General features: G+C 42.8%; 2 protein-coding genes across 4 annotated transcripts in view; both read left to right on the forward strand.

Annotated features, from left to right (window-relative positions):
* On the forward strand, positions 1-7,354 carry LOC140555025 (uncharacterized). 3 transcript variants are annotated; one of them, XM_072678631.1, is made up of 3 exons: positions 1-66; positions 2,702-3,518; positions 7,332-7,354. In XM_072678631.1, the coding sequence occupies exon 2, from the start codon at positions 2,795-2,797 to the stop codon at positions 3,482-3,484; it is 690 nt and encodes a 229-aa protein (XP_072534732.1). In that variant the 5' UTR covers positions 1-66; positions 2,702-2,794; the 3' UTR covers positions 3,485-3,518; positions 7,332-7,354. The 3 variants fall into 3 exon arrangements, with proteins under 3 accessions (XP_072534732.1, XP_072534731.1, XP_072534733.1); XM_072678630.1 differs by lacking the exon at positions 7,332-7,354 and having other exon boundaries at positions 2,702-3,728; XM_072678632.1 differs by lacking the exon at positions 7,332-7,354 and having other exon boundaries at positions 27-66; positions 2,732-3,728.
* Positions 7,346-12,388, forward strand: part of LOC140555024 (uncharacterized) — a 25,337-nt gene continuing 20,294 nt past the window's right edge. The window contains exons 1-4 of the mRNA XM_072678628.1: positions 7,346-7,682; positions 8,302-8,403; positions 8,486-8,578; positions 8,677-8,769. Of these exons, the coding sequence (XP_072534729.1) occupies positions 7,373-7,682; positions 8,302-8,403; positions 8,486-8,578; positions 8,677-8,769 (598 nt within the window). The 5' untranslated portion in view covers positions 7,346-7,372. The remainder of the gene's footprint in view (positions 7,683-8,301; positions 8,404-8,485; positions 8,579-8,676; positions 8,770-12,388) is intronic.

The raw sequence follows: 12,388 nt of genomic DNA on the forward strand, positions 1-12,388 counted from the left end.
GCGCTGTGGTGACGCATGGCGGAGCGGAGCTGCAGAGGGAGGAGAGGAGCGGTGGAGGTGTTGAAGGTAGGAGCGGCTGTGTTCACACGATTCACGGCTTTTATTATTACCCGCTTCATAAAAGGTTCCAGGTTCTAGATAACAGCTTACACTGCGGTTCCACACACTGCGGGCTCGCGATCTGACGCTGAAGAACAACCAGGGCTATAAAACCCCAAACTGCAGCAAGTCCGGCTGCAGCCTCTCCCCCCAGACCAGACCCCCTCCCCCAGACCAGACCCCCTCTGTTTACCTGAACCTCAGTCCCATCTGCTCATTCATCAGACCTGCACGGACAGACAGACAGACAGACAGACAGGTCCTCATTTCTGTGTAAAATTCAGCTCATATTTTAATAAATGAGTTACAGTCCCAGTTATCAGGGAAATGAAGCACCTTCATACTTTTTGTTTTTTATTCTTTATTCTCAGATGGGCTGTTGCAGGGGGTCCACCCTCCTTTTCCCTTTTTTATTAAGAAAAGACTCACTCTCCATCTCACTCTCCCCCTCACTCTCCATCTCACTCTCACCCTCACTCTCCATCTCACTCTCCATCTCACTCTCCCCCTCACCCTCACTCTCCATCTCACCCTCCCCCTCACTCTCCATCTCACTCTCCCCCTCTCCATTTCACTCTCCCCCTCACTCTCCATCTCACTCTCCCCCAGCAGCTCTGCTCTGTTTAAATGGTTTTTAGCAGCTCATGACCGAACAGCTGGATCAAGCTCTAGAAATTATCTGTTTCACACCCAGTTCAGTTAGTGTTTGATATCAGCTTCGCTTCTGTCCCGTCTGTAGGCGAGCTGAGGTGTTCTTTCTGAGGTGTTCTTTCTCAATGACTCTGTGACTCAGTGACTCTGACTGTGACTCTGTGACTCTGTGACTGTGACTCAGTGACTCTGTGTCTCTGTAGTCGGTAATGCAAACATTAAAACCCGACTGCGTTCTATGTCATTCAGGCAGGAGCTAACAGTGAAACTGTATGACATCTGAGCTTATCAAGAAATACTGTAATCAGTGACATCAAACCTGCAGTAAAATCCAAGAGCACCCAGGAGGCTCCATCCAGCTTCCCATCATCCATATCTGTTAGCCGTTATGTAGCCTTGTGTTTGTGTGTAACCTGTTTTCTCCAGAGTCTTAGCGAGCAGAGGGAGTTCTAATAGTAATCAGAGCAGTGAAGTCTTCTGTGTTTTCCGGAAGGGAATCATTTCAGACTCTTTGCACAGTATCGGACAGATCCCAGTTGTAGGCCCCTGTTATAGATGTGACTTATTGGTTTGGAAAAGCAGTCTTTCAGCATTTACCATCTAGAGCATCACGACCAGGAGAAGGATCTTCAGAGAGAGACCTCTCTTGAGCTATGCTTGGGTTAACAACGTCAAATTCAAACAAGTGTTATCCGTCATAATCCCGTTAACTGCTTGTAAAATTACTGTCATCTAATTTAATGTGTTAATTAATTAAATATTTAATTTAATGAGATCTTAAACTGTTGACAACGCAGAAATCAGTACTACAATAGTAAAGAGGTCGAAAAAACGTCCTAACTTCTTGTGGAGAAACAACACGAGTAAGATCACAAGCCTTCGTCGTAACAGTCAGCTGCTTAATGCAATGCACATTTTATACATATACATTTTTACCAAGAAAGAAGTCATTCCTTAGTCTGACTCTGTCAAGATCTTCACGTTTTATCCACATGCTTCACATTAGAACTGGGTGATGTGTAACAGCATTCAGCTCAGCTAGGATTACTGTAAGTGAATCTTTAGCCATCTTTAGCCTCATCACTGCAACGTTCAGAAACACTGCAGTAATGTTCCTGAACATAAACCATCATACCTCACCACCATATTTCCCCCAGTTTATTATATATATATATATATATATTCATCAATAGCCAGAATTATCAAATGTTGCATTCAAGTGTTTCTGGCAATCTCATTAACATTGTTCTTTTCTATACGTGTATGTATATATATATATATATATATATATATATATATATATATAGTATGAAATGAAAATATGAAAATAAATAATTAATAAATAAACTTGCAAAAACCTTTCAACCCCCACCCCATCATGTGATCTTTGAGTAGTTGCCTTGTTGCCACCTGTCTTCACCTATCATATCTTTAGCTTCAGGTCATGGACTGCTGCCCTTACATTCTAGAATTGTAGAATGTACATTGTAGAACATTCTAGGTCTTGGGACATCAGCGACCTTTGTGATGTCCTTCCAGAAACAACTTGTTCAGTTTTTCTAATGATGGAATTTAACAGATCCTAAAGCCCTATCCTAGAGTGTCAGCACTTCTGGACTTCCTGTTTGTCTTACTGGATTGATGTACACTGTGGTCTTGAGCAATGCTTTTGTGGCCTTCTCCAGTTTCTTGCGTCTCTGTAACACTTCTTCTGAATGTTCACACTAACCAGTCTTTCATGAGAAGATTTGTCAGTAAGCAGGGTTTCTTTCACTGTATTTAATGGGTAAAGCACCCATGAACCCACACTTCCGAACTCCTCTAATTTAGCCTTTTAGAAAGGATTACTCAGAGATTGCATTGTGGATGTATTGAGTAAAAGTCATGAACAGTACAATTGTATTATTAATTTAGTTATTTAAAATGTCCTTTTCTGTTTTCTTTCTTCCAGAAATGAATAATATCGTTTTCATTCATCCAGTTTCCCACAGAGCTTGAATTTACTTCCACAAAGACGCTGCCGGAGGAGAATTAGTACAACAATATGGAATCCAGAGTCTCCAGTATTCAACAAATGTCCTCTGGTCCTCTGCACCTGGGAGAATCTCTTGGACAACATACAGATAAGGAAAAATCTCACCCCTTCTGTGGACCCCTTTTGAGTTTTCCTCAGGAGAATACTCTCCAAAAACACCATCTTGGTCACACAGCACTCAAGCCATATCAGTGCTCAGACTGTGGGAAGAGTTTTAATCATTGGAGTCATCTCCAACGACATCAGCGCATTCACACTGGAGAAAAACCGTATCACTGCTCAGAATGTGGTTGGAGTTTTACTCAGGAAAATCATCTTCAGCGACACCAGCGTATTCACACAGGGGAGAAACCATACCACTGCTTAGACTGTGGGAAGAGTTTCAATCATCAGAGTCATCTCCAAAGACACCAGCTGACCCACACTGGAGAAAAGCCCTATCACTGCTCAGACTGTGGGAAGAGTTTTACTCAGCTTGGTAATCTCAAAGAACACCAGCGCACTCACTCTGCAGAGAAGCCGTATCACTGCTCTGAGTGTGAGAAGAGGTTTAATCAACAAAGTAGTCTCAGACAACATCAGCGAATTCATACTGGAGAGAAGCCGTATTTCTGCTCAGAGTGTGGGAAGAACTTCAGGATTTCTCGAGATCTTAAGATACACAAGTGCACTAAGACTAGTCAGCCATCACAGGAGTGAAAGGCTGGTTTCAATGGAAATTTTAAAAACCTAGGTAACTGTTTGGGTTTAATAATCCACTTCCTGTCCACCTTGTTTGTTCTTGTTCTCCTTATATCATGTGGATGGGCAGACATGCTGGCACCAGGTCTGCTGTGAAACCTTGGATCTGAGCATTTATAGCACTTTTTCTAATAAGCTTTCATTAACACAAGAAATGTTCAACAAAAATAAAAGAATGGATCCCCATTGAAAAAAACAAACGAGTCCAGCATTATTCAAAGCAATAACTTTGTAGTAGGAACTCTATATTAACTTTTTCATTAGTTTGAAAAGACGGTTGTACGGTTGCTCTTACTGCAGTATGATCTCCCCAGTGGTAGCTGTTACAGCCTGTAGTTTGTTAAACGGGGGAGGTGTTAACATTGGTGTGTTGAATGTGTTTAAGCACACAAACTCTTCGGCAGTTCAGCAACACACCGTCCTCAATGGATCCACCATGACTTCATTGTCGGCAGAAATACCTGTTTATTTTTAGTCATTTCATAATAGAAAAGAACTAAGATAAAGAATAAAAGGGGACTGCACCGACGGTAGGCCGAAGAGGGGGCTGAGGGAGATAAGACTACATAGCAATAGTCCTCAACCTCTACAGTTTCCTCAATACCATGCAAATCTAACAACGTACAGCTTAAAGTTTTATATTTTATTTACTGAACAAAAAGATCCACCCCTAAATATCTGTGTAGTGTGAAGCCTTGCTTTGAGGAAGTGTTGTACTTCCTTCAGGTAAAAAAGTTTCCACTAACTGAACAATCCTGAACAACAGGTTGGAGTTTTGGCTCATAACTTCTTAAAACACTGTTCAGACTGATGGCGATGGTAGCATCCTTGCATAAACTGCTCCTATTGAGTTAAGATCTGGACTTTGACTTGGCTATTCCAGAATGTTGATATTGTCCTTCTTTAACCATTTCTTTAAAGACTTCTTTGTGTGCTTAGGAATGTTGTCTTGCTGCATGACTCCTTGCTTATGGCTAAGCCTCGGTTCATAGACAGATACCCCAATGTTCTCCTGCTGGTACTAATTCACACACACGTTCGCAGGTCTGTCATTAATGACAAGCCATTCAGGACCTGAGGCAGCAAAGCCGCCCCCAAAGGATTATGCTGCCACCCATCCATGTGGTTCTGAGCAAACACTGTTCTTTTTGGAGATCAGTGCCTTCCTATTTTGTTATCCTGCTATTGGCTCCCTTCTTGTTCAGTGTTTGCCTGAGGGTGGAATCATGAACCTGGACATTACTCAAAGACATGAAGTTCCTTACCCAGATGTTAGCCAGGGTTTGTTAAATTGGTAGAAGGTGGAGCCAAACTGCTGTAGGGTAAATGGGTGGGGGCAAAAAGCTGACCAAATTCAACATCAGCGCCCCTGTCTGCTGTAGCATGGGCAGGTTTTGAAGAAGCCAGGAGAGTTGGTGCCCATGAATACTCTTTTATTTGAACAAGGGCATCAGCAGCGAGAAGACAGGAACCAGCTGTTTTTTAGTTTAGAGGAAAATCGCTCTGTCTCTTTAATCCCAGAGAGCCAGAGTTTAACTCCGCCCACAAATGCTGAACAGTATTTACATGCTTAATCAAACAACCATATATTTTACTGTTCTCTTGATCGGTCCTGTGATTCTATGGGGAAATGCTTTTTTCTGTCTTGTTCGTTCTTCTGTTTATTGGATGTGAAGGTAAGTGTTTATATAGTACAGCTGAACGGACCAGCCTGGCTCTGGTTCCCTAAAGCAAGAAAATGACAGACCTGTAACAGCATGTTCAGACTGGTTCTAAGGAACAGTCACACTGTGATATTGTGAAAAAAATAATCTCCTGTTTCTGCTTATTTGTGAGTAAATGGTTTCAGGTCCTCGACTGTAATTTAAAAAAGAGAACATCAGAAAACTAAACACAAAGAGTCTACCAAAGAGACTCTTTAGCTATGTCTGTTTACCTGAATGAAAAAAGGTAGACAAAAGGGTGAAAATGACATTGTAAGAAAACGAGGAATCAGTTTGTTGAATCCTGTTTTTTAGCCGATGGCTCTTTTTATTTTTATGGCCTTCTGGCAGTCAGCCCTTCACAGCTGAAACTCTGCACACTGAACCACAGGAACCACAACGTTGAGCTGTATGGACAAAAGTATTGAGACACCTGCTCATTCATTGTTTCTTCCGAAATCAAGGGTATTAGAGCTGATCCTGTTGTTGGAGTAACTGTCTACTGAAGAAGACTTTCTACTTATAATAGGTTTGTGTTTCTCAGGGCCAGAGAGTCCCATTCTACACCGCGTACAAAGTTATTATGCAAATTATATAATTCTCGGATTTTCCTAAGTGAGTCAGTATTATTTTCAAGTCATTAACCGTTTATTTAATTGAACAAACATCCCAACGAGAACAGTACTTTTTTTGTTTTTAAATCACATGTTTTTAATTATTATTCACAACAGAGTTTTGCATTTTCTAGGTTGTAAAGAACTGAAAATGCTCATTTGTTAAATTTGCTGCATTATGCCACATTTACTGAAATCAAAAGTTATTTCAATCAAAACCATCCTAACAGGCCAAGTTAAATGTTAACATAGGACTCCTTCTCTCTTAACAAAGATCACCTTCACAATTCCTGCATCCATTGAACTTGTGAGTTTTCTGCTTGAATTTCTTTGCAGGATGTCAGAATAGCTTCCCAGAGCTGCTGTTGTGATGGGAACTCCCAGAGCTTTTGCTTGAGGATTCTCCAAAGGTTCTTAATAGGGTTGAGGTCAGGGGAGGATGGTGGCACACCATAAGTTTCTCTCCTTTTGAGCTCGCAACAGCCAATGACACAGGGGTATTCTTTGCAGCATGAGAAGGTGAATTGTCATTCATGAAGATACAGAAGGCACAGTTCTTCTTTTTGTACCATCGAGGAAAATGTTCAGTCAGAAACTCATATACTTTGCCATTGTCATTTTCACACCTTCAGGGACCCTAAAGGATTTTAGCAGCTGTTCCCTTTATCCCATGAGTTTGTCCAGCAAAAAACCTTCCTCTTTTTTATTCCTGTATCTGCTCAAACCCGTCTCTGCTCTGAATCAGCTACAAATCTCTTCACTGTATGATGATCACTCTTGGGTCTTGGCAGCAGCTTAGAGGAGCTTGTGGCATTGCATAAACAATTTAAACCAAACGACGTGATGGATTATGGGTAGTCTATGTTTGTTTAGTGTACTATATGTATTGCAGTGCATTGTGGGATTGTTACTGTGCACTGAAAATTCTGCACAACATTTTTGGACACCACTAGAAATTTGTGGAACCCAAAAGTAGTGCACTATATAGTGAATATATATTTATTTGTTTATAAGTATTTATTAATATATATACGATTAAAGCAGTGCTGTGGGACAGTGTGAACTGCATGTGTCCTGTACTGAGTATTGTGTATCAGTGCAGAGGAACCAGGAAGTAAAGTTGGTTGGAAAAACAAGGAATTCTTTTATCATGAAGTAATTCCTCACCTGACGTGATTTAGGTGAGTCACTTAGTAATGACTCGTTAAGCCTAACCAATACAAACAGCATACAAAAAGAGCAAAGTCAGTAGACACAACAGGGTCCTCAGTAACGGCACCTAAAGGACCAATAAACATGTAGCACACATTTATAGAAGCACAGTGCAGATACAACCCCCCAGAACCCAGAATACCCCACAACCATGGTCTGCATAACCTTAATGCCAGTGGTGGACCCACAGTATCCTTCTACTGATGCAAATACAACACAGGTTTTGTGTCCAGCTTCGTCCAACTTTGTCCATCTTTTGCTTGTGAATTCTTCCAGAGGGTCTTGAGATTAAGGGGGCCGACCGTGCTGTCTTTGCCATGGTGGGTGAGGAAGTCATCCTGAACTGCTCGGTGGATTCTCGAGATCCAGCTAGCGATATAGAAGAAGTGTCCTGGAAAAGGACAGACCAAGACATTCTCGTCCTGCTCTATCAGGACAGTGAGGTTCTCTCAGACTCGTCACATGACAACTACCGAGGACGAGTAGAGTTCTTCATCACTGAAATCCCCAAAGGAAACTTCTCTCTGAAGCTGAAGGATGTACGGCTGGAGGATAAAGGAGAGTTCCTGTGCGAGGTCCACACAAGGAACTTATCAGCAAGAACCACTGTAGTTCTACAGAGACTAGGTAACATGAGGGCTTTTTTTTTCAAAGTGTAGTTATTTCCAGTGCCCTCGCTTTCTAGAACTTTTCCATTCATGCAGTGTTTGTTGATTGAAGTGCATGAAGGACAAATCAAATGTTACATCTGTAAGAGCTGTGCTAATTAAACCCATTTTAATGATGGATCTTTAAGTGTGATTAAACAGTATATATACTATTAAATAGGGTGTTATATGTGTTGTGTATTGAGTGTTTAAGTTGTTTGATGTATAAATAGTGAGTGTGTATTTATGGTTGGGGTGAAAAATGCTCATTTATGTAATGAATTTACTTTTTGGGGGGTTTATGTCATGTGTGTAACAAATAGTGAATGTTTGAAGTGAATATATATAATATACTGTGCCACACAGGTGGGTCTAGTCAGCTTTAATGACCGCTGGGGGTTCTGGGGCTCCAGCTCCACCAGCTTTCCTATTGTGCTGGCCAGTCCCCCTGCTGGTGGCCGATGGTACAAATTGCCTGCCTTCAGTTTGAGGTTCATGGTTCGAACTATGTCAGGATAACCACAGTTTAACTTTCCTTTAAGATGTTCAACCACAACACCCTTACTGCACACGGTCCTGTATTTCTGTGTGTTCTGCAGGTTTCTCTGGGTTCCATATATGGATATTAGTGCTGTGCTTTTGTGTGGTGCTGATTTCAGTAGGACTTGGTGTTCTCATCTTCATCCTCCAGAGAAAGGAAGGTATTTTCTGACTCTGTATCTGTACTATAATCCCAGCCTGTATCCGTGCCGGTGTGACTGTGGAGTCTGCTGTGTTTTTCAGACTCAAGTGGAGGAGTGGTGAAGCTGCACGCGTCCCTCATCATCTGCCCCAATATTCTGATGTGTGCTGCTTTCATCGCCTGGTCAACGGAAGGTACGGTCACAGTGATCTTTATTTCTAACAGAAACAGCAAATTTTAGTCCTAGTCTTCAGTCCAGGGTATTTAGGTTTGGTGTATTTTTTACATGCAGGGACTCTAGCTGAGATTGTGACCTGTTCAGTGGTCAGCATCATACGGCCCCTCATGCTGGTGAAGACCTCTCCTTACCTCAGGAGGTTTCCAAGTAAGTCTTTGCCCAGTGGTGGTCGTCTTTTGGTCTGTTTTGACTTCAGAGGGTCTATCTTACACCCTGCGCAAAGTGTGTGGTGATGCTCATTGCTATGCTAATGGTGTTTGAGAATATCTAAGCGACAATGGGTGTAGTGGTCTCAAAATGAGGTAAGTTCAGGTCAAATATTGCTATCTAAGCGACAAAAAATACGCAAGCGCCACTGACTGAAAACAACCTAGGCAGACGTCAACAGTCAGGCGTTCGATGCTATCTTGGCAGTGAATTGTCAACACAGGCGCGTGCAGCCCGACGCTTGCACCCCCCTGCTTTAAGAAAAAGGGGCTCCTCCCCCTGCTGAAGTTTTCTGAATTCTGGGAACGAGTGAGAAGCAGCAGACTGAGATCTAAGTAATCTTAATGGTTCATAATCAGTAATAAGATCCCGCAGGTACTCAGGAGCGAGGCCATGTAGGGCTTTAGATGTTGTAATCAGTACTGAATTTAACTGGGAGAAAAAGAGAAATGTTCTTTGAAGGATTCCATAGAAGAACCACAAAAACATAAGAATACATGAAAACCTAAGACCCCCAGTGAGCAGCTGAAGACCACATTGCAGGATAACCTCCCTCAGAGCTGGATGAAGAAACCTTGTGAGGAACCAAAACTCACAAGGGAGGACCCGATCCATCCTCCTCTGATCAGAACCATTTATAAATTATTGATAAGTCACCGAACCACCACATAAGACTGTTCTACTGCCCTGGTGTGCAACATAATCTTAATATGTCTATAATAATCATGATGTAGTAGAACTTAATATAGTCATAGCAGTGATGGTCAGAGTAATGAGAGGAATGGTTAATAGTAGTAATATTAATAGTGGCAGTTCTAGGTTTAGTAAGTATGAACTAGTTGAAGTTTATTGAGGTTCCTGCTGGAACAACCTGACAGTAGTGCATTACAGTAATCTAGCCTTGAGGTAATAAAAGCATGTACTAACTTTTCTGTATCCTGTAGAGATAAGGAGTATCTTAGTTTGGTGATGTTCCTAAGATGTAGAAACACTGTCCTACTACTGGATATATGTTGCTCAAATGATACATTGAATATGCCAAGATTTTTAGCTGCTGGACCAGGAATAATGGAAGTATCAGTCAAGTCTAACATTAAGTCTATGTCACGTGTAATGGGTGAAAACGCGGGTGGTGGAGGAGCTAGCAGAGAAAATACACTTAATCCTGGCTTCCCTCGAGGCACACACACAGGACACACTCCATGCGGGGTAGAAGACGGGTTTAATAGTACATAAGCACCAACGCATCTCCCCATTACTGTCCAGATAGCTTAGAGTAGGTACATCAGACCGGAGGCCATGCTACAGCTAACTCACCGTCTTCATAGAGAGGCACAACTCTGGCGCACATGCGCAGTAGTACAATACACGTAAAACCACCGTTACAGATTCCCCCCCAACAAAAAAAGGCTGACCCCAGCCAACAAGCTATAAAAAGGTCAACACATTAGCGGCCATACCTGGCATTTCAGTTGGGCATAGTACATATATAAGAAAAGGAATAAAAGATACATCCATATAAAACAAAATACAAAAGCACATATGCATATTAAACAATTCTTTTCAAGACCCGCATTTTCTCTTTTATATAAACACTAGCTTAAACACAGAACCTTCCAACAATAAACATTTATCTTTTCCCCTTGTTTTTTTTTTTCTTACACTTTCAATATAAAAACAACGAACAGTTCATTCTCCCCCTTTTTTTTTTTTTTACAACTCATTTACATTTCTTTTGTTTGTGTACAGTATAGAAATAAAACGTGCTCTTCAAATCACCGAAACGGGTCTGTAAAACTTTTACAAAAACAAAACATTTGCACTTAACCAGCGCTACCTAGGTTTCAAACCTGGTTCAGTCTCTCAGTATGATAGCTATTTGTCCATCTATTAGAACTCCAGTCAGTGGTAACTCTAGGATGAACTCTAGGCCTGAGATTGTACGTGTTAGTTTGTGGAAAGTCAGATGGGTCACTTAAGTGTGTAGGACTGTCAGCAGCACTACTGTCAGGGTCTTGGCCTGTAGTAAAGTCAATGTCTGCCTCAAGCATAGGAGCAGTGTCTGCCCTACTCCTCAAATCATAATTTGAAGCAAGTGGGACGTCAGTGTCACCGTCAAACATGTCAGCTAAGGGCTGTGACAAGTCAACAAGGCCAGACTCAGGACTGATTATTTGACTTTCGAGCGTAGGCTCCTCTCCTACAGCCTCGTCAGGTGCTGAACACTCGTCCTCTGAGCTGCTATCACCATCCAGATTCCCATTTGGCATATCAGGACTCTCATCGACTGCACTGTAAGACCCGTGCTGTCTGGAACGGCTTGGGCTGCGCCGCCGTTTATTCTGTGACTCTGCTGTGGTCCACGTGTGGAAAGGCTGGAGGTTAGCAACGTGTACAACACCCACATCTGTGCCATCCGTATTGGCTAGACGGTAGTTGACCTCAGACAGCTTTTGGACAACGCGGTAAGGTCCAGCATAAACGCATGCTAGCTTTGCAGTCAAGTTTGCTACAGCGTCAGAGCGGGGATGAGTCTTAAGGCGGACCAGATCTCCGAGCTGATAGGTGACAGGTCGACGTTTTAAGTCATAATAGTGCTTTTTACGTTTGTGACTAGTCTGAAGTGCTGCTCGAGCATGATCATGAGTCTCTTGCATAGACTGTTCAAGGGTTTGTGGCGGGGTCAAGAAAGGGTCGTCTGTCCCATCAGTGGACGGTTGGGTCAGTAAGTCTACCGGGGTGGCAAGTTCTCTCCCATAGAGCATTTTCGCTGGGCTGAAACCCGTACTTTCGTGAGGGGCTGTTCTGAGTGCAAAGCAAATTTGTGGGATATACTTGTCCCAGGTGTTATGTTTATCCCCGACATATGCACGAATTGCTGTTTTGAGGGTGCGATTCACTCTCTCTGTCGCATTCGTCTGGGGGTGGTAAGCTGTGGTAAGACGATGCTCAGAACCCACAATTTTCAGCATTTGATTGAAAAGCTCACTCATGAACGGTGTACCCCTGTCTGAAATCAGGTACTTTGGGGTCCCTGTTCGGGCGCCACTTGTAATGGGTGAAAACGCGGGTGGTGGAGGAGCTAGCAGAGAAAATACACTTAATCCTGGCTTCCCTCGAGGCACACACACAGGACACACTCCATGCGGGGTAGAAGACGGGTTTAATAGTACATAAGCACCAACGCATCTCCCCATTACTGTCCAGATAGCTTAGAGTAGGTACATCAGACCGGAGGCCATGCTACAGCTAACTCACCGTCTTCATAGAGAGGCACAACTCTGGCGCACATGCGCAGTAGTACAATACACGTAAAACCACCGTTACACACGCATGTGCCTCTGTTCCTGTCTGTCCTTGTCACGCCTGTCCCTTCGTTTTGTTTCACCATGTGCCCCTAATCACATGGCTCTGTTTGTCCATCCCAGCCCCGCCTGTTGGTCAGTGTTCCCACCTGTGTCTCCTCACTAGCCACGCCCCCTTGTTAGTCCCAGGTGTTCCTTGTGTGTCCCTGTGTATTAGCACCCCTTTGTTTCAACCTTCCCTTGTCTGGTCTTGT

Source organism: Salminus brasiliensis, chromosome 4 (assembly GCF_030463535.1).
Source record: "Salminus brasiliensis chromosome 4, fSalBra1.hap2, whole genome shotgun sequence".
Taxonomy (NCBI): Eukaryota; Metazoa; Chordata; class Actinopteri; order Characiformes; family Bryconidae; genus Salminus; species Salminus brasiliensis.

Bases quoted from the DNA above. Each gene is read 5' to 3' on its own strand.
- LOC140555025 (XM_072678631.1), top strand. From the start codon at position 2,795: ATGGAATCCAGAGTCTCCAGTATTCAACAAATGTCCTCTGGTCCTCTG.